The sequence below is a fragment of the Narcine bancroftii genome, chromosome 12 (genome assembly GCF_036971445.1).
Source record: "Narcine bancroftii isolate sNarBan1 chromosome 12, sNarBan1.hap1, whole genome shotgun sequence".
NCBI lineage: Eukaryota > Metazoa > Chordata > Chondrichthyes > Torpediniformes > Narcinidae > Narcine > Narcine bancroftii.
In genome coordinates this window covers 27684543-27712074 of record NC_091480.1, presented here as the reverse complement: position 1 = coordinate 27712074, position 27532 = coordinate 27684543, and the positions used below count along the sequence as shown (strand labels likewise).

The 27532-nt window shown below is 40.0% G+C and overlaps 1 protein-coding gene across 1 annotated transcript in view; it reads right to left on the bottom strand.

The window, feature by feature from the left end:
- rnf216 (ring finger protein 216) overlaps positions 1-27532 on the bottom strand; it is a 165357-nt gene that overhangs the window by 76496 nt on the left and 61329 nt on the right. Inside the window, exon 13 of the mRNA XM_069904735.1 lies at positions 26558-26636. Coding sequence (XP_069760836.1) covers positions 26558-26636 — 79 coding nt within the window. The remainder of the gene's footprint in view (positions 1-26557; positions 26637-27532) is intronic.

Below are 27532 nucleotides of genomic sequence, written 5' to 3'. Positions count from 1 at the left end.
GCATCACGAAGGTCCTGAGGCAGCTTTTCTTGGTCTCAGCAGAGCTTGAAAAACTCATGCAGTTTGGCATGTAGAGTTTTGCCACCAGCCTTCCAGACCTCTGGGGGGGATTGCCACTTTGCACTGCTGCTTTGCCACTTTTCAGTTGTTCAATTGCCTTATATGACTCTTCTCGGGTGAGGACCTCATCCTTAAGGGCTGTTGAGGGAGCTGGAGCAGGGCGGATTCTTGGACTGAGCGGTTGGCACTGAAAAGAGATTGGAAGTGTTCTGACCATCGGTTGAGGATGGAGATCTTGTCGCTGAGGAGGACTTTGCCGTCTGAGCTGCGCAGCGGGCTTTGGACTTGGGGTGAGGGGCCATACACAGCCTTTAGAGCCTCGTAAAAACCCCTGAAGTCGCCAATGTCCGTGCTGAGCTGGGTTCGTTTGGCGAGGCTAGTCCACCACTTATTTTGGATCTCCCGGAGTTTGCGCTGAATATGGCTCCATGCGCGACGGAAGGCTCGTTTCTTCTCTGGCTAGGATGGCTTTGCAAGGTGAGCTTGGTGGGTATCTCGCTTCTTTGCCAGCAGCTCCTGGATTTCCTGGTTGTTTTGTCGAACCAGTCCTTGTTTTTCCTGGAGAAGCCCAGTACCTCTTCAGTGGATTGCAGTATGGCAGTCTTCAGCTGATCCCAGAGGGTTTCAGGGGACGAGTCCGTGAGGCGGATTGCATCCTCAAGCTTTGCTTTGAGGTTTGCCTGGAAGTTTCCTCTCACTTCGTCTGACTGCAAGTTTCCAACATTGAACCTCTTTCTGGGGGCTTTACTATTCCTGGACTTTGGCTTGAAGTGAAGGTTGAGCTTGCAGCGAACAAGCCGGTGGTCAGTGTTGCATTCCGCACTGGGCATGACCCTGGTGTGGAGCACATCTCGTTTGTCTCTTTCTCACACCAGGACGTAGTCCAGGAGGTGCCAGTGTTTGGATCGGGGATGCATCCAGGTAGTCTTCAGGCTGTCCCTCTGCTGAAAAAGGGTGTTTGCAATGACAAGCCGCTGTTCTGCGCAGAGCTCCAACAGGAGGCGCCCGTTGTCGTTGCACTTGCCGACACCATGCTTGCCCAAGATTCCTGGCCAGGTTTCTGAGTCTTTGCCGACGCGAGCGTTGAAGTTGCCAAGGATGACAACCTTGTCGGCCATAGGGGTGCGTTGAATGAGGTGGCGCAGATCAGTGTAGAACTTGTCCTTTTCAGCTGGTTCCACCTGGAGGGTTGGAGCATAGACACTAATGAGGGTGATGCGACGCTTGTTTTGAAGGGGGAGTCGCATGGACATGATCCGGTCCGAGTGGCCTGTCGGGAGGTTTTCGAGTTTGAAGGCAATGGAGTTCTTGACCACGAAGCCTACACCAGATAGGCGTCATACTTTACAGTATGAAGTCATAGATCCAAATCCAATCATCAATGCAAAGCAGAAATATTTTTAAGCCACATTGAAATACATGAATTAAGTTGCAATAGCAACACAGAAGCCCAAAAGAACTAATTTTCAAGTTCTGGACTTATCGTGCTAAGCATTTGGAATCTGATCTGTTCAAGAACTTTAGTTTAATTGAGGGTGCGAATACCCAGTATCTTTTATAATGAATCTGGAAAACCCCAAAGATAAGGTACGTGGGTATCCACGGTACATATTCTTCTAAGCAAAGAGAAAGTGAAAGAAAGACATTATAAAAACATCATTGCAATAATTTATGATCAAGTTGCTGATTTTGAGCTATCTAATTGTGAAAATATGGGAATAGATAATTACTTAGCAGAAACCTCCTTTGCTATAACTCATCACGACTATTCATAATTCAAATCCAGCCCTATCTACATTTTCTACACAAAACAATGCAACCAAAAGCTCTTGTCTTGACTAAACTGCTCCGGGGGGGGGGGGGGGGGGGGGGAGAGGGAGAGGGAGTGGGGTCTTTTTTCTTTTTTCCTGTTTCCTACTTTTAACAATCAGCGCAGCGTATAAATTTATAACAATAGTGCAGAATTTGATAAATGTGATAATATATTGATTCTTTTTTCTTTGTATATCAACATGTAGTTTGGTTTTGGTACTTTATTTTTATATATATGTGATCTTTTTTGATTAGGTTTGTTTTGTAACTACATATTGATTGAAAATCCTTAAAAAAAAATATTCCTAGTTACATTACAGGAAGAATCTTTAAAATAAATTACCTGCCTACAGCAGATTTATCAAACATTAAATGCTCACATAACAGTACCCCCAAAAGCTTTGAGTATAAAATCAATTGAACAGATGATCATGAAACACAAATCCCGCCGATGACTGTTGAGATCAACATTTTTAATCGTTCCATATTCTCAAATATATACGAAGCATCATTTCAGTTTTATTTAGAAAGTGAACTTGTTCATTTCTCCAAGATCATTTTTGAATTGTTAAAAAATTCAAATCGCCTGCTTTAAAGTTTTATCACAGAACCTCAAAAAGTCAATGATCATGACACTGACATTGGTGTGTGGCCAATGGAAAGTAACATGATAAATGAGCATCACCTATTCTAGGTCAGTTCCGACATAGGACTTTGCCATGCACTGCAGAGATTCAACTTCAGAATCTGAAGGATGATGATAGATTTCATTTAAACACACCCACTGAAAATGCAATTTGATACAATAATGCAATTTATAAAAATGAAAGGCATTTCATATTGTAGAAATAACCAAAAGTTGCTGAAGCAATTCAGGACAGATCCTGCACCTCAATGACATCTGCTGAGAGTTTCATTGCACATTGTTGATCCATTAGAATGCTCTTAGTCTTTGAAACACTCAGAATCATCTACCACCACTTGGTATTTTTTTAATGTTAAAAAGCATTTGCTCAAGGAGTTCTTGCTGTGCCAGAAATCTGGCACAAAACCTTGCACTTTGCTGGTCGATCCAAAGCACAGAATCGTGTGAATGGAGCAATCTTCAGGACAAGCTGGCCAAAGAAGGCGTGGCTTTCAAGTTTCCAGAAAAATAGACATTGATTACAAATGTGATGGGTAGATTATTCTTTTATCAAATTTGACTACATGGCAAAAAAAAAATTCCTATTCTTTCTTCAAAGGTAATCAACTAACAATTGTTTGGAATATTCAAAAAAAAGGGAGGGAGTGACTTAATTTTTAAAAAAATGCTCTTTTTAGCTGTAAAATCCTCATGGCCTTAACTCTTCCTGTCCCTGCAGTATTTTCAAGACTTGCAACAATCCAAGATCTTCCTCCAGTTCAGCTCTCCTGCATAAACTCTATTTTCATTTCTTCATAATCAATCATGCTTCCAAATGCATAGGTCCTATGAAACACTCAGCCTAAATATTTCCACCTTTCATTCAATGGCCAACATTCTTCTTCATCATACTCCTTCAAACTAATCTTTGCTCTGGTGTTTAATTATCTGCACCTTAGTCATTTTGCTGAGTGGACATTAAAAATTCCAATTCTCAGTTACCTCATGTGGAACAACAGCAATCAAAATAGAAGCTTGCATGTGTGGGATTAACTGAGGCCTTTTCAACAAAATCTACATTTTCAGCATCTGATCAATTTCTCTAGCATTGAAGCATACAACCCAGAAGACCAGATTCTGTTTGGAAGTAGCACTGGCAATTCAAATCCTAACCTATTAGGATGAAAATGGCACAATCTTTCAGTTTTCCACCTTTTTCTTGAAAATGCAGCAACTAGAGGGATGGTAGATGCAGGATAAGTGAATTTTCCGGTCGCTTGTGGTTGTGTGATTGGCTAACGGGGTGGCATAGCCAGTTTAAATTTCTGTATTTTTTGTCTATTTATTTTCCACAATTTTTTGCTTTTTGCCAGTTGGTTGAATTCTGGATGTCAGATTTTACTGTAAAACTTTTCAAAACCTCAAAAGAAAACTGGAAAGAAATTAATTTTCCAGTGTGTTTCAGTGTATTCTCTGGAGAATTCAACAATTGTCAGAGTTCAAATTTCTTTTCAATGAGAATTTCAAATTCAGTTTTTCTTCTAAATGTTGGGATTCAATTCTTCACCGCACCATTGCTTCAGTACAAAAAGACTAACAATAAAAAGATATGGAAAAACGCCTTCTGTATGTCACACAAAAATGATACTTCCTTTTCAACTTTCTTGTCAAAACCTTTAGGTTAGGAATTGGTGGAAAGAATAGATAAGTTGTGGATAAGAAAGAGATCATAAAAAATGGAACACATGAGAATCTGCTTCCTCACTCAGGAGGAAGTTGTGTGCAGCCGCTACGCCCTTGATAAGAACCATTTCCCCTTGCTCATATGATTTGGCCATGGAGGTCAACTCTCTGCTGTTGCTCTGGAACTTGAATCTCAAATTGTTGCCTAATTTGGTCAAAGTATGCCTTAATCCTTGCTTTGTTCTTTGTGAACGCAAAGACCAATTTAGAAGCAAACGACTTTCACAGTACCAACTATTTCAACGCTTATGTTGCTAATTCCAAGATGAGCTGCCATTATAAAATGAGGTTTTTTTTTTAATATTGAAAATGAAAACTTTACAATCACAATCCTCCATGACCTATCACAGGTGTTTGTGTGACCATGAAAGACCCAAGTTGAATTTGCAGTCGAAAACACTGGTCCCTTGAACCAAGTTTAAAGGGCTCAAGCTGCATTGACTTCTTGCTTCAGCACACTAAAGCTTAGAAAGACAAAGTAAGAGGAAACCTTTCACTCTTTATGATGATTGCTGAAAAATGCATAGCTCTGGAAAGACTACGCTCAGTTGAAATGCCATCGAAAGCCTGCTGTCTGATACTGATCACTACATGGAGAGTTCGAATAAACCCAACACAAACAAGGTGTTTAAAAAAAATGGAAAAGGCCAAGTATGGCAGAAATTCACAAACTTAGGAAAATCTGTGGAAAACACTTCTTTGTGAAATACTATCAATACCATATTGATAAGGTACAAAAAAATAACACGCAAAACATCATTTGGACAAATGACTGCAGTCTCGCAACATGTTGTTAATTTAAAAGAACACATAACTCTCAATTTGAACTCTAGGTTGGCTATTTTTAAAATATGCCAACGGAAATACAATACTACAAGCAATAGCTCAGCAGATGAGTTTTATTCCTAACCCTCGACGCTTATTATTTAACCACAAGTATATTAAGAAATGTTGATAACATCCTTCATCTTCTTGTGGTGGTGTTTAAAGCTATTGATAAATTCCATTCTCCTTTTATGGTTGCAAATTGAATTAAGCATAGCAGAAACAAGTGTGAAAGGTACATGATTCAGGAAGCAGGAAAACAGAATACTGTGACTCAAACCCTATAATAAGACCTTTAAACTCCACATATCAACATACACCTCTTGTAAATGAGTCACAAGTGTCCATTTTTGAGTTTGTGACTGTGCAGCAGAAAAAGAGCCATTACACATCAGGCTGATTGTACCTGCACCTTCACCTACAGAAGGGATCAACCGTAAGCAACAATCAGGTGTCATGAAAGGACCATTCTATTCTTTGCTGCTTAATTCATTCACTCAACAAACCTTTACCTCTGATGAAAGGATATTGACCTGAAATGTTAACTTGCTTCTTTCTCTACTGATGGCTCCAACATAGCAATTTGTTTCATCTCATATTTCAAGGCACTGCAGGTTTTTGCTTCTCAATCACTATTTAATACTATTACCACTTCTCTTCCACCAATTCCAGCCTTGACAAAACTCTGCTTCTTTCTCCCAAAGGAGTTACCCCTTGCTCATCAGTGGTTTATACTTCCCTTCTTGTTTTTGATGAGGTTTTGACTAAACTTACTCCCACAGCCAAATCTCTTCCTTGAGCAAACATCTCCATCTGTAACTTATTCCATCGGAATTTCAATTGAAATTCCAACTTTCACAGATCAAAATTCACTCTTGATTCATTGGTTTATGGTTGAATAACTTAGCCTGGCATCCTAAAATCAATGTTTAGGCCACATGAATGCTTTTGATCTCTGCAACACCACTAATTTGCTACCTCAAAGCCATCCAAGGTTATAGAAACACTTCATCCATTGAAGTATTCTGTTTCAATAAAAGACCTTTTCCAGTTCTGATAAGGTTTTTGACCCAAATCCTTCTTTTTGTTTTTCATTCCATACACACTGCCTGAACCGCTGAAAATCTTCTGGATTTCCCATTTGCACGGTAGACATCTGCTGACACATTGTTGATTCATTAGAATGCTCTTAGTCTTTGAAACACTCAGAATCATCTACCACCACTTGGTATTTTTTTTAAATGTAAAAAAGCATTTGCTCAAGCAGTTCTTGTTGTGCCAGAAACCTTGCATTTTGCTGGTAGATCCAAAGCACAGAATTGTCATGAGGGTGTCTGTCATAAATAGAGTTTGTACACAATGCAGCTGTTAATGGCCAAAACATTTGGCTAGGAGGGGCATCCTATGAGCACAGACCATTGCTAGGGACTTGGCATCCTCTCTATCTGAAGAGCTCTCTAATTTTGTGGCTGTGTTGAATGTGTTGAATGTCAACTTTCCCTGCATTGTTTGGCTACACAGCTCTCTGCAGCCTGGAGATTTCACAGAAGTCACAAGTGCAACAGTGCTCATTGAGCGCATTGTCATACAAAAGCCCTGGGCTGGGGTGTGTTGTTCTGCCAAAGCGGAAACCAGTGTCTTTCATCACATTAAAACAGGAGTGCATGTAGAAGATCCTAAAAATCTAAGCATTTGTCAAGATGAACAGGCATTGCCAGCCTCCAGCAATGGTCTTTGTGTAGTGCCAGCCAGGGTGCAGCCCGTAAACTGCACATCATAGCTGCTGAGTGGTAGCTTCCTTCACCCTGCCCATTCAACCTCATCCTGCAGAGGCAGCCTCTCATGTTGCGACAAATAGCACTAGAGAGCAGGACAATTACCATTTTTGGCATTTATTCCATTAGTGATCTTGTTCCTGGGAACTCATCTTGCGCACTAAGCAGATTACCAGTGTACAATCATTTCCATTCCCATGGCCCTTACCAAGAACAAATCAAACATGCTGTCCTTTTTAAAAACTGGTTACCATCATAGAGGCATCTCTGGTAAAGATACTATGCATTAATATTGAGTAATTGTTTGTTGCTGGTAAGGTCAGCATTTATTGCCGGTGTGACAGAGAATATAGATATGTTTTTGGGAGATAAATTGGGGAAGGTTTGTTAGGGTAGGTCATATACAAACACATTAAAACAGATCTTATTTAAAATACTGGAGCTCTTCCCCATGCTAGACATATCAGGGCCTCAGAGCTTTAGCAAGAGCTTTGAACAGTGCTTGAGACTTCACTAATGGATTGTTGTTTACAAAAGACAACAGATTAAAGATCTTGTTGGAGCCTCTTTCTGTCTGGAAGAGAGCTTGCTGTTCTAAGAGGGTCATGTGGTTTTGCAAGCAGAGAGAGTCAAACAGGCATTCTCTCAGAGAGAGAGAGAGAGAGAGAGAGAGAGAGAGAGAGAGAGACACAGAGATCACTTGTCGAGTGTTACAGCCAGCAGACAGCAGCTGGGATTGGAACAGGACAAACTGGAAAGCTTATGGAAAGACCATTTGTAAGACGGCCTTGTCAAAGCCCTTGTGGTTCATGCAAGAGGAGAGGAGTGGCTGTCTAATGCTTCACTTGGAATAAGAGAAACAAAATTAAATTCTGTGGTGACTTGAAAGAGGTTATCATCTGGAGAACGCTGATGGGGCAAGTTTCGTCAACAAGGCACTGGAGTGGCTGATGGAAGTACATCAGTTGTGGATGTCCTGGAACAACAATCTCTCTCTAAAAACTGACAAGAACCTTCCTGATTGGTAACCATTTATCTTTCAAGCATCAAAGCTTGGTGAACTTCATAAATTTTCAATTCTGTGCACAATATAAGAATTGCCTGCAACCAGTGAACTTGGAGGAATGAGAAGTGAGATCGGACTGTGAACCAAAGAACTTTTCTGAACTTGAACACACATTACTTACATGTATGCTTAGAATTAGAAGGGGGTTAAGTAAGTCAATAGAGATAAGTTAAAGTGTGATTCTATTTTTATATTTAAAGGTAATTAAAAGGAACTTTTGTTTAAGTAACCATTTGTCTTGGTGAATATCTATTGCTGCTGGGTTTTGGGGTCCTCAAGACTCGTAACACTCACTGGTCCTAATCTACCATTGCAAAGGTGGTAGAAAGCACTCTCCTGAACCATTCCACGCCTTCTGGTGAAGATATAATCACCATATTGCTAGCAGGAAGTTCCATAATTCAGATTCAGCAAGGATGAAAGATGTGCAACAAGTTTCCAAGTCAGGATGGCACATAACTTGGGAGGGAAAAGTGCAAGTGACTGTATTCACTGAAGCAACGGAAGCCCATGGCTTTTTTTCATGGGAGAGGCCACGGGTTTGGGAAGTGTTGCCACTGTAACTGCACTACACCTTGCACATGGTATGCAGTGCAGACATTGTGCGCCAGTGCAGTAAATCAACGTAGAAGATGGTTGGTGCAGTGCATGGCATCAAGATCGATATTGGTGCTCCTGATCTGAGCTGAGTAAATAGTGGAAAGGTCTTGGGAGTTCAACAGGTGAGTCATTTTCTACACTATTCTTGTAGCCACAGTATTCCTGGGGCTGGTCCAATTGAGTTTTTGTTAAGTGGTGATCTTTTAAATGGTGGCATTAATAATATCAGTGGTGGGTGATTAGTCTCTTCTTGCAGACATTCATTGCCTGGCATTTTACCAGTCTGAATATTACTTGCCTTTGATCAGTTTGGGTTCCAATGTTGTCTATATGTGGCTGCATACAGGGACAGGATTCTTCATTTGCTGAGAAGTTGCCCATATACCAATGATTGTACATCTGACATTCATGATGAAGCAAATGAAGTTGGCTTGGCTGAAGGCACCACCTTGCTGAACTCCTTCAGTGATGCTCTGGCCTGGGATGATCGACTTTCAACAACTACAATCATTATCTTTTGTGTGAGACATGACTCCAAAGTGTTTTCTCTGGAATGTCTATTGACTTCAATTTAACCAAGATGCCTTAGTCTACTACTGCCTCTAAAATTCAGCTCTTGGGATTAATTTGCAAGATAAAAAGCTGTATATTTAAGATCTACTTCAAATGGCAAGTATAAATCTGAGCTGAAGACAGGAATTGTTACAACTGCAAAATACAAGAATGAAGATGCTTCAAATATACCATTGGCCATAAAACTATGGTGAAAAGTTCAAGCTTTATTTTTCAACTAAAATTGCACCAAGACCCACTTCATCAGAATGATCCATCATTACATTTGAGATTATAAAATCTTGATTAAGACAAATTTTCTCCATACTTAGATTGTGGGCGTTACTGGGGAATCCAGAATTGATCATCCATCCACAACTTTCCCTCGAGCTTTGTATTGAACATGTAGCTAAGGAAACTGCCATTTACTGGAGGTAATTTCCAAGACTTCTACAAAGCAATGGTAGAACAATGCTGCACATCTAGGTTATGGTGTGCAACTTAAAAGGGCTATTGAAATGGTGTGCTCTCAAGGAGCAGGAGATCTTGAATTGAGGTAGTTATATTGATCAAGGTTAAGCATCCTGCAACTTCTAAAATGGATGATTCAGCTGTTGGACTGCTTTTTTTGACCAATCAACATTATGACTCATATTCATAGTTCTAAGTTTGTTCTACATCATCTTTAATCAGTATTTCACCCTTTTCCTCAAGGGCATCCCTCATATGAACTTTAATGATTAAAAAAACTTGAGTCATCTTGTTGCCATACAATTCCGAAGGTCCCAGAAGTCAGAGCATTTTTTCTTCATGCTGAGATCAAACACCATGAGTCAGAAGCTATTCAACAGTGCACAACATCAAAAGTATTTCAACATTTTTTATCCCAGATCTAAGCAATTCACTGGATTGCAATAAAAAGCAATGTCAACTTCCTTCCAGCAATAGGAGTACCAAAATCAAATTTAGCTCCTTTACCTGTGCCTAGCTCAAATCAACCATCTTAACACAAGGAATTGAGTCCAGAAAGTCTGTTTTGTATGTTTTCAACTATTACATTTACATCAAAAAGCAAAAAACTTAAAATTTCCAAGACACTTTGGAACCATGTCAGTCGACAAAATCTAAATCTTCTCGATCTGTGTACCTTGGTGAATAGCTGCAGGTGTCCCATTCTATTTTTTTAAAAAATTCCCCCCATCCTCATGTTTGTGCACCTTTAGTTCTGAATTGTAATGCATCCTCTACTTCCTGTTACATGAACACATATTGGAGCTGTTACCATTTGGTTCTTTTGTTGCTATTTTGCCTGATAAGTGGTTAAAATTTCTGGGCAGACGAGCTACTTGTTATTTTAATTCTGAATAAGGGTGGAATATTCTACTGATTCATTCTCTTGTCTTATTTTGACAAGAAAATTATATTCATTTTCAGATCAAGCAATTGCTGCTAGAAGAGAGATGGTTGCTGGAGCAGTTAGTAGCTCTGCTGTCCAACTCCAGAATAGTAAAGGTTGGAGGTCAAACTACCAGCTGCCTGTCTAATCTAGAGAACAAAAGACAGGGTGCTTTATGGTAGTCTGCTTTGAAATAAGCAGACGTAGGTCAAGGCTTGTTCTTCATGCTACTGTTATTTAAAAAATGGAGACTAGTTGGAAAATTAGGTTTTTTGTTTGCTTGATAAGTGTCAGAACAAAGAACAATACAGCGCTCTGAAGGTACTTCGGCCAGTGATGGGGGCCGTCCTATATTTATCTAAAAAAAATGAAACCCTCCCTACCTTATGATCCTCTATTGTTCTTTTATTCATGTGCCTTCCTAAGACTCTCTTAAATGCCCCTATTGTTCCAGGCTCCACCATCATTCCTGGCAATACATTCCATGCACTCACAACTCTTAAAAAAAACCCAGATGTCTCCCCTAAATGTTCCTCCCTTCACTTTCAAATGCCCTTTGATGTTTACTATTCCTGCTCTGGGAAAAAGATGCTGGCTGTCTACCAGCAGACATGCCTCTCATAATCTTGTAGACCTCTATTAAGTCAATTGTCATCCTTCTTTGCTCCAAAGAAAAGACCAAGCTCTGCTAATCTTGCCTCACAAGTCATATTTTCCAATCCACGCCACATTCTGGTAAATCCCCTCTGCACCCTACTGCTTACTTTCTGGACTGAGAACAGGCTTGCTGAATTGAAGTAAATTTACTATTTCATTTAAAAGTTGTGAAACAACCTGCTCACTGATTTGCATTTGGTAAATTTACCCTTTGGAAGATCAGTGATGAACATGTGAAGGAACCTTCAAGATTGTAAATGGCAGTAGATAACAGTCTTTGAATCACATTATTACTGGGACATCCTATCATAGTAGGAATCTTTGCCAAAGATTAATTCCACGTGGCAAGAAACACAAGATCTTTCAAAAAGAGCCTTTTTGCAGGCTGTGGAACTCTATGATTCTGCTCTTGAAGCCCACTCACAGGAGAGACTGATTTTGGTTAGTTAAAAAAGACAACCAGCACAACCCAAAGCACATGCTCATTTGTCTTTAAGATTCCAAGACTCCTTTACTGTCATAAAATTTGTCAAATTTTGTTTGGTGTAAAGGCGTACAAAAAGGCGCCATTTACCCAGCACTCCCAACAATGAGAAAAAAAAACAAAAGCCAATCTCTTCTGAGACATCAAGTGTCCATGAATTCACCTCCTGCACTCCCACAACCTCTGCAGACATTGATATCCTTCGTGAAGATAAATATTCTTGGGCCACGCTAGTTTCCAATGAAGTCGTAACTCAAAGCATAACTAAGGTCACATTTCAAAAGAATAAACACTCATCAGAAGAAAAACTTTACATCCTTTTTGAAAAGATGTATATACTGTGCAATCATTAAAATAACACTGGACAACAAATTTTTTTAAAGTTTGCTTTCTGAAAGACAATTTCAAGATGAACACTGATAATTTCAGATTTGCTGCATCATGTAGGAAGTTGGAGAAACATTACATTAACTTATAAGAAATTTAGCATGTTTAATTGCTAAATGTTGACCCAAAAAAATTTTGCCACTGATTTTCGTTTGTACTCAGCATCTGATGTCTCTCGGTCAGCATTAATGGATTCCAGTTGCCCTGATACCACTTTCCCATGGTCAAGATCTTTCACCGTGTTTGCCACCAAGATCAGCAGGGAAGATATCCAAGTGCAAACGCAGAAAATGAATTTTCCATGATATGCTGCACTTCATGGTTTTATATGCTTGAAGTAGACTTAAAATGTCAGGAAATCACAAAAATAGGTGACTGTACATCTATAAAACAGTATTTGACAAGAAATCTTAAAGGCAATGTTTGTGATCAGCTGCCCAAAGTCAATAATTATTTAAAATATGTTTGCCTCAGAATCCCACACATGCCTAATTCCGGAAATCTTACGGAGTGATAGATGCACCTCATGTGTCACTCAGTTCTATTGCTGATTCCAACAGCTCAGTCCATCTTGCTAATATTTTTAGCAATCCCTGTTCATTTGAATGGTCATTCCATCCTGGATACTTGGAAGAAGACTGTTATCCAACAACTCCCAGGTGGGGAAATTGGCCATCCTCATCCAGAAAGAGCGAGTATAATCAAACATCTTAATGTGGCAGACCGGCTCCAGCAAGATCCAGTCCAATAGTTACAGTCCTTAATCTCATTATTCTAAAGGAGATCGTTAAACCTCCAAAATTTGAAAGATTAGGGCTGGGATTAAAAAAGAGTTAATCTCAAATCATTCAGAATTATTTATTTCAAAATACTTTGAAACATAATTATGGAGAATTTTATAAAGATTAATTTGATTAGTGTCCTGTCCAGATACAAAGGAATTGGGAGTTTTAAAAATTCTTCCATATATAGAAATAATGGGGAATGCAGGTGCAGATTGGTACGGAAACACGGATCATTTTGAAGGAAACACGCTTAAACTTGAACATAAAGCTCATTTGTCTTGTAGCAATGCACAGACCATTTGTTAGCCCACGACTGACACTTTACTTGTCATTTTATAAAGCAGCGTACATGCACCACAAGAGCATTTTCTTATACACTACAAATCTGAGAATACAATTTGACAAGACTTCATAGCAGGCATAATATTTAACAAGCAGGCTCATTGCAGGCAGCTCACTGGAACCCAACTAATGGAGCTTACAAACTGCACAGCATAGCTCCCAGTAATAAGGTCTTGCTGAACATGTAAAACAATACTGCCAGTACTCATTTCCTCATCTTTCAATGCATGCAGTAACAGTGAATCATTCCACAGGATCCAATTTGATCCTTTTTTTTTGGCTTGGCCTCATTTTCCTCCAATCTGCGACATGACATGCACAAAAATCCTCTTGACAAGTGCTGTCACATGACACAAGCAATGACTTTGAAAGCACTCAAAGTACAAAAGGCAGTAAGAATGCCTGCACAGATATGGACACTCAGACATAATTGCTACCATAAATGAATCTTCGAATTTCAGCAACACAGAATTTTTGTGGCGGAATTGTTGGCTGCCTTTCCATATGATTGGGCACATCTTTGAAAGAGACTTCGAGATGCAATTACACTTATTAAACACTATGGCTCCAATACACATGCAGGCTTACAAATATGTCAACATTCTGTCACTATATAGAATGCTATTTATTACAAGATGAACTTCCAAAATATTGTGGCTGAGTTGCAGAGGGGAGCCGCGATCGCCGATCCCGCTCGGGAGGCGCCGCACCGCCATTGGCCGGGGAGCAGAGCAAGGGAGAGGCAGCGGAGCCTGGGCCTGGGCCGAGGCCGCGTGGCAGGCAGGCGGCAGGCACCGCCACTCGCCTCCCTTCATGCCGCCACTCGCCTCCCTTCATGCCCGCCGTGTTGTTGTTCTGCCCGCCGCTCTGTTCATCGTCGCCGAGGCCGGAGGGGACAGCTCGCCGTGCCTCCACATCTTCCTGAGGTGGAGCTACCTCCAAATCTGGCCACGGCAGGAGTAAACGCGTGCAGGCCGATTCCAGGACGCACCACTCCATAACTGTGGACAGCAATCGTAGATCTCCAGATATGGTTCGACCTAAAAGGGGAGGCAGGCCTCTTCAGCCCGGTTAAGCATCCTGCATAGAGAAGGACACTCTGATATAAAACCTACGACCCAAGGACCTCACTGCCACGTCCCAGCTTGCTTGGCCATGGCACACGAACCATGGGTGTAAAGGGTGGGGCTAGTACTGCGCACACTGCACTGCACCTAAAAGCTCTTTTGCGCACGCCAAGGACAGGTCCACATCCTCCCCTTCAAAAGATGCACACAAACTCAAGCTAGCATGCTGGAACATCAGAACCATGCTAGACAAGGCTGACAGCCACCAACCTGAACATCGGTCTGCCCTCATCGCACATGAGCTCTTCAGACTTGACATTGACATAGCCGCTATCAGCGAAGTCCACCTTGCAGATGTAGGAAGCCTCCAAGAACACGGTGCGGGCTACACACTTGACTGGTCTGGCAAGCCTCAGGCTGAACGACGCCTATCTGGTGTTGGCTTCATGGTCAAGACCTCCATTGCCTCCAAACTCGAAAACCTCCCGACAGGACACTCTGACCGGATCATGTCCTTCAAAACAAGCGACGCATCACTCTCATCAGTGTCTATGCTCCAACCCTTCAGGTGGAACCAGCTGAAAAGGACAAGTTCTACACTGATCTGCGCAACCTCATCCAACACACCCCTACAGCCGACAAGGTTGTCATTCTTGGCGAATTCAACGCTCGCGTCGGCAAAGACTCAGAAACCTGGCCAGGAATCCTTGGCAAGCATGGTGTCGGCAAGTGCAATGACAACGGGCGCCTCCTGTTGGAGGTCTGCGCAGAACAGCGGCTTGTCATTACTAACACCCTTTTCCAGCTGAGAAATAGCGTGAAGACTACCTGGATGATTCCTCGATCCAAACACTGGCACCTCCTTGACTATGTTCTGATACAAGGAAGAGACAAACAAGATGTGCTCCACACCAGGGTCATACCCAGCACGGAATGCCACACTGACCACCAGCTTGTTCGCTGTAAGCTCAACCTTCACTTCAACCCAAAGTTCAAGAACAGTGGAGCCCCCAGAAAGAGGTTCAATGTTGGAAACTTGCAGTCAGACGAAGTGAGAGGAAACTTCCAGGCAAACCTCAAAGCAAAGCTCGACGATGCAAACTACCTCACAGACACGTCTCCTGAAACCCTCTGGGATCAGCAGAAAATGGCCATACTGCAATCCACTGAAGAGGTACTGGCATCTCCTCCAGGAAAAACAAGGACTGGTTCGACGAAAACAACCAGGAAATCCAGGAGCTGCTGGCAAAGAAGCGATCTGCCCACCAGGCTCACCTTGCAAAGCCTTCTTGGCCAGAGAAAAAAACGAGCCTTCCGTCTCGCATTGAGCCATCTTCAGCGCAAACTCTGGGAGATCCAAAATGAGTGGCGGACTAGCCTCGCCAAACGAACCCAGCTCAGCACGGACATTGGCGACTTCAGGGGTTTTTATGAGACACTAAAGGCTGTGTACGGCCCCTCACCCCAAGTCCAAAGCCCTCTGCGCAGCTCAGACGGCAAAGTCCTCCTCAGTGACAAGATCTCCATCCTCAATTGATGGTCAGAACACTTCCAATCTCTTTTCAGTGCCATCCGCTCAGTCCAAGAATCCGCCCTGCTCCAGCTCCCTCAACAGCCTTTGATTCTAGACCTGGATGAGGTCCTTTTCTGGGAAGAGACATATAAGGCAATTGAACAACTGAAAAGTGGCAAAGCAGCAGGTATGGATGGAATTCCCCCTGAGGTTTGGAAGGCTGGCGGCAAAACTCTGCATACCAAACTGCATGAGTTTTTCATGCTCTGCTGGGACCAAGGAAAGCTGCCTCAGGACCTTCGTGATGCCATCATCATCACCCTGTACAAAAACAAAGGCGAGAAATCAGACTGCTCAAACTACAGGGGAATCACGCTGCTCTCCATTGCAGGCAAAATCTTCACTAGGATTCTCCTTAATAAACTAATTCCTAGTGTCGCCGAAAATGTCCTCCCAGAATCTCAGTGTGGCTTTCGCGCAAACAGAGGAACTACTGATATGGTCTTTGCCCTCAGACAGCTCAAAGAAAACAAAACAAAGGACTCTACATCACCTTTGTTGACCTCACCAAAGCCTTCGACACCGTGAGCAGGAAAGGGTTTTGGCAAATACTAGAGTGCCTCGGATGCCTCCCCAAGTTCCTCAACATGGCTTTCCAACTGCACGAAAACCAACAAAGTCAGGTCAGATACAGCAATGAGCTCTCCGAACCCTTCTCCATTGACAACGGCGTGAAGCAAGGCTGCGTCCTCGCACCAACCCTCTTTTCAATCTTCTTCAGCATGATGCTGAAACAAGCCATGAAAGACCTCAACAATGAAGATGCTGTTTACATCCGGTACCGCACGGATGGCAGTCTCTTCAATCTGAGGCGCCTGCAAGCTCACACCAAGACACAAGAGCAACTTGTCCGTGAACTACTCTTTGCAGGCGATGCCGCTTTAGTTGCCCATTCAGAGCCAGCTCTCCAGCGCATGACGTCCTGTTTTGCGGAAACTGCCAAAATGTTTGGCCTGGAAGTCAGCCTGAAGAAAACTGAGGTCCTCCATCAGCCAGCTCCCCTCCATGACTACTAGCCCCCCCCACATCTCCATCGGGCACACAGAACTCAAAACGGTCAACCAGTTTACCTATCTCGGCTGCACCATTTCATCGGATGCAAGGATTGACAACGAGATAGACAACAGACTCGCCAAGGCAAATAGCGCCTTTGGAAGACTACACAAAAGAGTCTGGAAAAACAACCACCTGAAGAAACACACAAATATCAGCGTGTACAGAGCCGTTGTCATACCCACGCTCCTGTTCGGCTCCGAATCATGGGTCCTCTACCAGCATCACCTACGGCTCCTAGAACGCTTCCATCAGTGCTGTCTCCACTCCATCCTCAACATTCATTGGAGTGACTTCATCACCAACATCGAAGTACTCGAGCTGGCAGAGTCCACGCTGCTGAAGATCCAACTGTGCTGGGTGGGTCACGTCTCCAGAATGGAGGACCATTGCCTTCCCAAGATCGTGTTATATGGCGAGCTCTCCACTGGCCATCGAGACAGAGGTGCACCAAGGAAGAAGTACAAGGACTGCTTAAAGAAATCTCTTGGTGCCTGCCACATTGACCACCGCCAGTGGGCTGATATCACCTCCAACTGTGCATCTTGGTGCCTCACAGTTCGGCGGGCAGCAACTTCCTTTGAAGAAGACCGCAGAGCTCACCTCATTGACAAAAGAAAAAGGAGGAAAAACCCAACACCCAACCCCAAACAACCAATTTTCCCTTGCAACCGCTGCAACCGTGTCTGCCTGTCCCGCATCGGACTTATCAGTCACCAATGAGCCTGCAGCAGACATGGTGGACATACCCCTCCATAAATCTTCGTCCGCGAAGCCAAGCCAAAGAAAAAAATATAGAATGCTACAACGCAGGAAAAGCCTTCTTGGCCCACGTCTGCACTAAACACAATGCCCAATCTGTACATTTGGTGCTTGCAAATGATAAATATTCCTCTATTTTCTGCATATTCATGCCTATCTAGAAGCCTCCTAAACACCAATATTGTATCTTATCTCAGCACCACTCCTGACAGCCCCTTCCAGACACCTATAGGGAAAAAATGCACTCGGACACATCTCCTTTAAACTCGTCCCCTCCGCCCCACCTTAAATCCTATCCTCTATGATGCCGTATATTTATCCTGGAGAAGTTTCTGTCTACTCTATCAATAGCTTTCATAATTTCATAAACTTCTCTCAGGTCACTCCTCAGTCTCCTGCACGCAAGAGAAAACAACACAAGTTTGTCTAACTGGAGGAGTCACGTGATGGAGTAGTGGTTGGTTGGGAAAACCAGCCCTCTCCAGGAAAATAGGAAAAAAGTTAGGAAAAAGCAAAGCATAACAAAATTAGAATATAAAAAATAGAAGATAAAGATACAGAAAAGAGAAAGAGGATGGTTTCCAAGAAGGAGAAAGTAAGAACAACTGGAAAAAAAGTCGCCAGAGAAGAAAGAAGAAGGCCTTACCTTCACGAAGGAACAGGATGCTGGGGTGACAAGGAATGCTTGACCCTTGAGCAGAGCCTGCTCTGTGGAGTTGCGACCCACCAGCCGGTGCACTACAAAAATGGCTCTCGGAGCCAAACAAAAGTGTGCAACCGCGCAATCAAAGGAGAAAGAGGATAGCGACGGGAGGGGGGCTCAGCAGAGGAGCGGACTGTCACAGAGCAAGCAGCTGAGGGACACCCGACACCAGGGTTCTCAGCTGGAGGGCAAGGAACAACAGATGAACAGCACAGGAGGGGAGGACCAGCAAGAAGAGGGCCGACAAAGAGATACAAGCAGCTCATCAGGAAAAACAGAAGAGACAGGCACAAAGAAGAGAAGAAGACACAAACACAGATACAGACACAGAAGAGGAAGAAGATGACCAAGATTTGCACAGAGAAATAGAAGGTAAAACTGATGGACAAAAAGAAATAAAAGGTAAAACTGATAAACAGAATATAGATAAAAGTCTTTTTTGAACAACAAGTGAGATCACTAAAAGAATGGTTGTCATTAGAGATTAATGCAATTAGAAGGAAAATGAAAAGTACAGAAGATAAAATGCAAAGGTTAGAACTGATAATGACAGAAATAGGGAAAAAGAATAGAGAATGTGGAAGAATGAGAAACAGCTGTAGAAATGGAAGTAAGTGATGAGAAAAATTGGAAGAAAATGACAAAAAAATTAAAGAGACACAAGAGTTGTTATCTCAGAAAATTTATATTTTGGAAAATTATAGTAGACAGAACAACATAAAAATAGTGGGCCTGAAGGAGGGTGAAGAAGGCACAGACATGAAGGAATTTATAAAAGGATGGATCCTGAAGTTCCTCGGAACAACAGAAATGCAGGAAGAAATGGAAATAGAAAGGGCTCACAGAGCATTAGCTCTGAAACCACAGACACATCAAAAACCAAGATCCATCTTAGTAAAATTTTTGAGATACACGGCAAGAGAAAATATACTGGAATGAGCAAGGAATAAAATTAGAGAAGATAATAAACTATTGGAATATTTTTTTACCCAGACATGTTTTGAACTCTTAAAGAGGAGGAAGGAATTTAATTCAGTAAAATCAATTTTATGGAAAAAAGGTTACAAATTCATGTTAAGACATCCAGTTGTGCTTAAAATATTTATACCCGGGGATCAAAACAGACTGTTCTCGGATCCAGAGAAAGCGCAAGAATTTGCAGAACGTTTGCAGGATAGAAGAGATGTAACAAGAATGAAGAACAGCGATAAAGTATATATATAAAGATGTACAAACAATGTATATGCAAAGAACTAAAGAGGGAAAAGAGAAGGGAAGGAAGGGAGTAAGGAGGGGGGAAAAGAAGAGAGAGAGCTTTCTTATATGTGTTTAAAAAAAAGTGTTTTCTGGAGAGGGCTGGGTGAAGGGGGAATAATCGTCACTGCAAAATCAGTTGACACTGCGAACAAGATCCCAACCCAAATGAAAAGGGGAGTTGTGGTTGCCCAGCAAAGGGTATGGGGCAACTCAGAGAGAGGGGTAACTTTTGGGGTTAAGGTATTAGTGGTTGTGGGAACTGCGGGGGTACTTTATATCTTAAATGTGTTGTCTTATATTAAGTGTAATAAGAGAAAGCTAAGAGATGAAAATGGGGAAAAGGGGGATGGAGGTGGCAAAGAAGTGGAAAAGAGATGTATGCAAGATACAAGATGGCCATGTTGAATTATATGAGTATAAACATTAATGGAATACATAACCAAATTAAAAAGAAGAGACTACTAAATTTATTGAAGAAGGAAAAAATATATGTAGCATTTGTGCAGGAAACGCATCTACCTGAAGCAGAACATAATAAACTAAAGAGAGACTGGGTAGGACATGTAACGGCAGCATCCTACAATTCAAAAGCTAGAGGTGTAGCCATACTAGTTAACAAAAATGTACCAATCAAAATAGAGGAGGAAATAATAGATCCGGCAGGGAGGTATGCAATGATAAAGCGTCAGATATACTCAGAATTTTGGAATTTGCTCAATATATACGCACCTAACGAGGAGGATCAAAAGTTTATGCAGGATATTTTTTTTGAAGATTGCGGACACAAAGAAATATATTGATAGGAGGGGATTTTAACCTTAATTTGGACCCAATGTTGGATAAAACTGGACAAAAGACAAGTAAAAAGAATAAAGTAGCCAAATTTATGGTTAAATCAGTGCAGGAAATGAAAATGAATAAATGTATTCCATTGGAAAAAAATAACATATAATTTAAAAAATAAAGTCACAATATTTGAGCAAATTTGGGAACCATACATGGAACATATCAGAGAGAGCTTACCTACGACCTCCATCCCCAAAAAATGAGAATGAAAATGATGACGACAAAATGACTAGATTCAGTGTGTAATAAATAGATGATGCATTTTTCTTGTTTATTTTCCTTTGTGTGAAAATATTGTTTTATGGTTTTATTGTATTGTATATGTTGAATATTTATGGGTTTTGGAGGGGGGCGGATAGAGGGGAGGGAGGGAAAAAAGGGGAGAAAAGACCACTGTGTAAATTTAATGAGAAACGTTTGTACATATTTTGGTCGATATGGTTCATAGTGTGAAAAATAAATTTTTTTTTTAAAAAAAGTTTGTCTAATCCCTCATTATAGCTGATACCCTCGAATCCAAGCAACATCTTGGACATCTCTTCTGTATCTTTCCAAAGCCTTGACATCCATTCTGTAGTGGGGTGACCAGAAAGGCACATAATTTTCTAAATGTGACATAACAAGTTTTATGTAGCTGCAACATGACTTCATCACTTTTTCACTCAATGCCCCACCCAATAAAGGCAAGTTTACCAAATGTCTTCTTTACCATTCTATTAACTTCCATTGCTACTTTTAAGGATTCATGGACCTGAACTGGCAGATTCCTCTGTACATCAATACTCTTAAGATTCCTGCCATTAACTGTACATCTTTCCCTTAAACTTAATCTCCCAAATTGCAATATCTCACACTTGAGGACTAAACTCCATTTGCTATTTCTCTGATCTATATCCTGTTGTATTCTTTGACAGGCCTCCACACAGCTTCATCAATCTTCATGTCATCTGCAAACATATTACCCCTGTTATCTACTTTTTCCATTTAGCCTTTTATAGAAAGAGGTCTCAGCATCAGTTCCTGTGAAATACTATTGGTCAATGACCTACAGCCAGAACAGCACTCTTCCACCATCGTACCCTGTCTACTATGGACCACCCAATTCCATATCCAAACTCTCTATTCACTGTGGATCCCATGCATCTGTACCTTTTGAATTACTTTCATTTTCTAAACTGATACAGCATTCAACAAGAAAGCAATTTGCTTGTACAAGTATTCATCTAATTAAATTTTTTTTTAGCTTCTAAGAATTCACAAGTTAAAAAATTGTAGAACAAAATATATTTAAATAATAGAAAGTCAAAATAATGATCAATACATTTAAGAGGCCTTAAATTCCCAAAAAACAAACCTCAACATTTCTCTCAAGGTAAACAACTCCTAAATGAATGGGATGGTGAGTTATGCAAAGGATGCCTGACACAAAGCTCAGAGGCTGGATGCAAATTGTAGCAACCTCATTCCTCAACATCAATGGACTCATAGACAGGTCCAGCTGCAAGAGTTAACATGCACTGGCATCTCACCTGCTTATTCTTCTTATAATGAATGTGTGAGGTAACACAAGGAGTAAAACACAGAATGAAAGATGACCAGAGGATAGCAAACGTAATCATGTATTATTTGCTCCCAAAAAATCACCAAAGACAGGGAGTTCAGACTGAAAACACAATATAGTTTCAAGATTAGTCTAGATGGAAAAATAAATGTTTAATTTTGTTCATTGCTTTTGATCATTTTATCAGAATGATTATAACTATATTTGAAAATGACATATTCAAGAGCATTTCAGTGATTAAGGGAAAAATACAACATAAAACTACACGGAAAAGGTAAAATAACAAATATGCATCAATAAGGCTATTATTTATTGGCAGGCTTTGTTGCTCCTTCACTGTCTAACAAGAAATGCAAAACAAAGGCACAATAGTTGATTGGAGACACTTGCAGGAAATTGCAGACGCTAGAATCTTAAGCTAAACATTTTGGAGGAATTCAGTAGGTCAAACACCATCAGTGGGAGAAAAAGAATTGGTGAGGCTGAGCCAAAAACTCTTCAGTCTGACGTGAAGACTCATTAAAGGATTTCAGCTCCAAAATGTCGACCATTCTTTTTCTCCCTGCTGTGGAATTCCTCCACAGACTGCGCTTAGCACAATGGTTGATGTCTTACAATAGTGATTTAATGGCCCTGGGTTCCAACTACCCACAGCTAATTCTGATCTAATTAGAGTTTAGGGGAAAGGAAAGCCAAGTTGTTCCACGCTCAAATTGAACCTTTGTTATTGCAGCCCCCAAATTATGGAACAACATTCCTCTATCAAATCAGCACCTTCTTTTAACTCTTTAAAATCTGGGCTGAAGTTGTATTTTTACTCGCAAGCGTTTTGAAGTGATTGTCAATTGTAACCATGTTGAATTTACAATTCTAAACCTTGGGTATCCATTTTATACTGCACTTTAAATAGTTGCTCAAGATGTAATTTATGATCTGTACAGCACTTTGGTCAATGTAGGTTGTTTTAAATGTGCTATATAAATAAACTAAATGAGTTTTTGATATTGCTTAACTATTGGAAAATGATAAAGTCTTCCAATACATTAATCCATTAAATGCTTGGCAACCAAATTCAGACAAGGCAATTCACCCTCCTGCACTCTGGTACTTCAAATATAAACTATATTTGTAGACTTCCTTACCCATAAAGATGATAAATTACAGAATGTTTACACTGCCACAGCATTTGATATAACTGTAAACTCTGGTCAAAAAATGTAAGATTTAATTATTTGAATCATGAAAGATCCTAAAATCCATCTTAAAGACAACTTTGATCCAAATTCTATATTTGAGAAATATTATCTCCACTTGCCTTATTGTACTTGTAAACATTTTGATAGCAAGATTCAAATGCAACTTGGAATGAATTCATTCCAGGGACATCCTAAAGATCTCAAAGCACAATGACCAAAAAAAAGATTTGCATTGTAGCCAACAAAAAAAAATGCCAATGTCAGGTACAAATCAAATAATTAGCTTATTCAAACTCCAGTGTAATCAGGTTTAATTATATAGCATCAATTTTCATTTCATCACTTCGTTTTAAGATAGGCTGCCTGACATTAAACACATTAACCTGAGACATGCGCAGAAATGTATTCCGATTTGAGCAGACGCAAATATTTTCGTCGGTAATCACATTCCTCAGATTCCAAGTCTTAGCTTGCACTTACTATATTGATCTTATCATAACTTGCCATTTCTTCCATGGATGCTGTCTATTAGCTAAAAGTCAAGAACCAATGTCTTGTGATTATTTTTACAGCTACACATTGTGTTTTGTAGATCAAAAGGATCTATGACACACTTTAAAAGGTTTTCAGACCAACTTCAAATTTGTAAACATAGCTTGCTATAAAATATGAAAATGTGCATGGTGCTTAGCAAAAAGTACTTAGATTTTCAAATTCAAGGACAGATGCTTCTCTGCATCAGATTTTTATATAGGTCTCCCATTAGCACAAGATGATGCCTTGGACCATTTAACTGCACTTTTTACACTATATCCTACACCGTTTAATTTTGAGACTACATTATTATTCTTGCACTTCCTGCTGTAACTATATTGAGGTTGATTTGGCTGGAGAAAAAGCAAACCAAAAATTTTCACTGTACTTAGATAGACATGACAAATGAACTTGAAGGAAAACTAGGTAATCTACCAACTCCACCCGAAAACTATAGCTCTTTGGCCAATTTGCTCAACAGATATTGTCTCAAAAAATGTCTCAAAACTTGATGAAAGATTAGAAAAGAATGATAAATTGGAACTTTGCTACACCTTTGTTTAATGTTCTGTTGCTCTTCCAGTGTCAAGTTAAAAATGAAATCAAGTCCTCAATTGGCACCATGATCTTTTGCAAAGTAAAAGTACAGCAGAAAATCTGTAAAAAATACCTCAATAATAATTTATAACTAACAAATGGATGGAAACCAAAATGACAAAAACCACACATTCAAACAAAGTGCAGGCAGAAATGTATTATTGAAATCTGTATTATTGAGCTTCCTGGTTTAAAACCAGATTGTTCTTAAGTTCAAATGTGATTTGTTTCATTTATCAATACACTGTCCTACTACACCATCTGGTGGACATTTCATAATCTACTATCTGAAACTCCTGAAGACGAAAGACCAAATATAAATTGAAAGTATATAAAAATTGTTATTTTTATTAAGTAGTGGGAATCCGATCAAATGAAAGCCATCTAGATTTGTTCTGAAAACAAGTGCCCTCAACCATAACATGAAAGCCATATTCTACATGATTATTTGATTTCTAATATTTAACTGTAATATTCCAATGTGTTATGGACCATCACCTCTTCTCTTAACTACTGAATTCTGCATCTCATTTGGCCTCATGCATTTTATTTTATTAGGGTGGGAAAGGACACCAGTTCATAATACTTTGATATGCTGTGTCTCATGATATAGAATGCCTCAAAACTTGATACAAGATAAGAAAATCAGTGTGCAGTCTTATTAAAACCTAAAATATTCACTCAGTCACTTAAAAAAATGGTGTTATAATAGCTATCAATCTCCAGTTGTTACATACATCACTTTAAACCTTAAATCACATTACAATTATATTACACGATAATTTTTGTCTTGTGTCCGCAGGAACGTAATTGAACACTGTTTTAAATGGATTAAAAAGCTATTTTTCACAATTATAATAAATAGAGCCACAGCCTGACAGAGGCATCATAATTTCCTGTTGATGCCAAGTGATACGAATTTCATTCTCATGTTGTTGAGTGACACATCTTTTTCCCAAAATATTCAAAATGTAATCACTGCTATTATTTTATTTTAGCAATAGATGGCAGGGGCTTGGGACCTCAAAGCAGTGTCATATTTAGAAATTAAGGATTTAATAAATGAGACAGCAGGGCAGAGATAACCAAGGCTGAAGAAAATAAAGAGGCTTCACAGAATGGCATACACTTCAATGCAAGAAATAAAGACAATGAACTAAGGACATTAGAGAACATGTGGAAGAATTGATTACTGAAACATGGCTTCAAGATTTACAGAATTATTGCTCAGCATTTCTGTTTAGTTTTCACATGAGATAGAGGAGGTTAAAAGAAAGTAGATGACACAGTAATATTGGCCACAGTTATAAACTGTGAGGAGTAATAATTACATACTTCAAAGATGAACAAATAAAGCCTTCAGGGATTAAAGAGCAATCAAATAGCTAGGGGTATGCAATGAGCACTGAAAAAAAAAATCAAAGGAATACAGACAAGGAAATTTTCTGCCAAGTGTCAAAGTAACTGGCCAGTACAGGGGATACCAACTACCCCAACTTGGATTAGTTTTTATAGTCAAGGAATAAAGGATGCTGAATTTCCATGTTATGCATTATATAGTTACAAAACATTTTTAATAGGCAACCACTTGCACAGAAAACCTGTTTCACCAACTGGTCCAAATCTTCCCAGCTACTTTTCTCCAAAACAGATGAACAGCTTATTACACATGTCTATTTATTATCCATCTAAAGTGTCCAATTGTTAAATATATTTTGGACAGTTACTAAATTTAGTCTTCTAATTTCACAATCATTTTGTATAACATGTCTGATTTGATAGTTGAAGCCTTGCATGGGAGTTGCAGAAATGCTGACCTCTGCAGTTAGAAATTCAAGGGATTTTTGTTGAGAATTCATTACTTTTATTCAGGTTCTTTTTTTCCTGAAACACTAATTTTCGAAAACAGTATATTCTTAGCATGCACAATCTCTGGTGGGGATAAAATATAAACTTACAAATACAATTACAGCATCACAGGTTATTGGGAACAAAATTAAACACTTGCCTGAACTGGGCACTATAATATGCATCAAGCATTAAAAGAATCCTTCTTAAAGTAAAAGGCACAGGAGCAACTGCTTCTCTTTGTTACCATTTTTACTTACTCTGACCTTAATGATGACAATCAATCTCGAACACCATCAAGACATGGAATTATGATTGCTTTGGACTTCATACAAACTCAAGAACACACGAAGCACTGCCCAGCTCTGAATGGTGAAACTAGATTAAAAGATTTGAACTATGAAATGAAGGGATGATCAATATTTTTTCAACAATGAAATCAAGTTCTTACCTTTCGACAGCGTGGATTGGGACAGCTGAACATATTTATTTCTTTGTCGAGAAGTGCTGGGAAATTGCAAAATGGGCATCTGGAACATGCCAAGTGACAGAAAACAATAAATTAAAAATTGTGCATGCATATACATTTCATTAATTTGAACCAGTTGTAAAAATAATCCCAATTATAGTGAAAGGCATAGGGGTCAGAGATTCAATTCTCAAGTTATGCTGTTCAGTTATTGTAGCCGAATTACAGCAATAAAATTAGCTACAGCCACTGATAGAAAAGGCATCCGTGAAATTCCCCATAACGGAATAGTTTCCAGAAATTTCTGCTAAAAATTGCATACATATGTGGAAAACGAGACATGATCAGGCTCACATAATATACAGAAGCTGTAACACTGACAAAAAGTCATTCAGCCCAACATCTACAAACTTCCACCTTGTTTTATTCAAGCCTCCTCGCTTAACTTTTATTGCATTTTTTAAAAATAAACAAGTTTCCACCAGATAAAGGGATAGGTTCCCAAAGAACCTTCGTAAGAGGAAAACAGTTAACCTGAGTTTCCCATGGGTCAGCAGCTGTTGAGGATACTAGGATAGAAACTTGTAAATCTTTGTGCAGAATCCAGTAAATCAGAAAGTTATTTTCACATTTTAAATGCTTATTTCAGACACTTCCCCATAAACCTATCAAAAACTTAAATTGGTTTTCTTGGATTTGTGCTTGAAAGACAGACTCCAAATGCATCCAGTAACATTCATTGTCACAAATGAAAACTTCAGCAAATTAAAAACAACCCTTTGTTGTAGCTAAGATTCATTATGTATTTGCTAACCGAGGTAGATTTGCATTTACCTTGTTTCCCCTTAAATGTGTCTGTGCTGGTTGTAGTGGCTTCTGTAATATGATAGTCTGCAGATCATCACCCATCAGGTTCACTTAGAACACTGCAGCCCAAGTCAATCAATCTTTTAAACT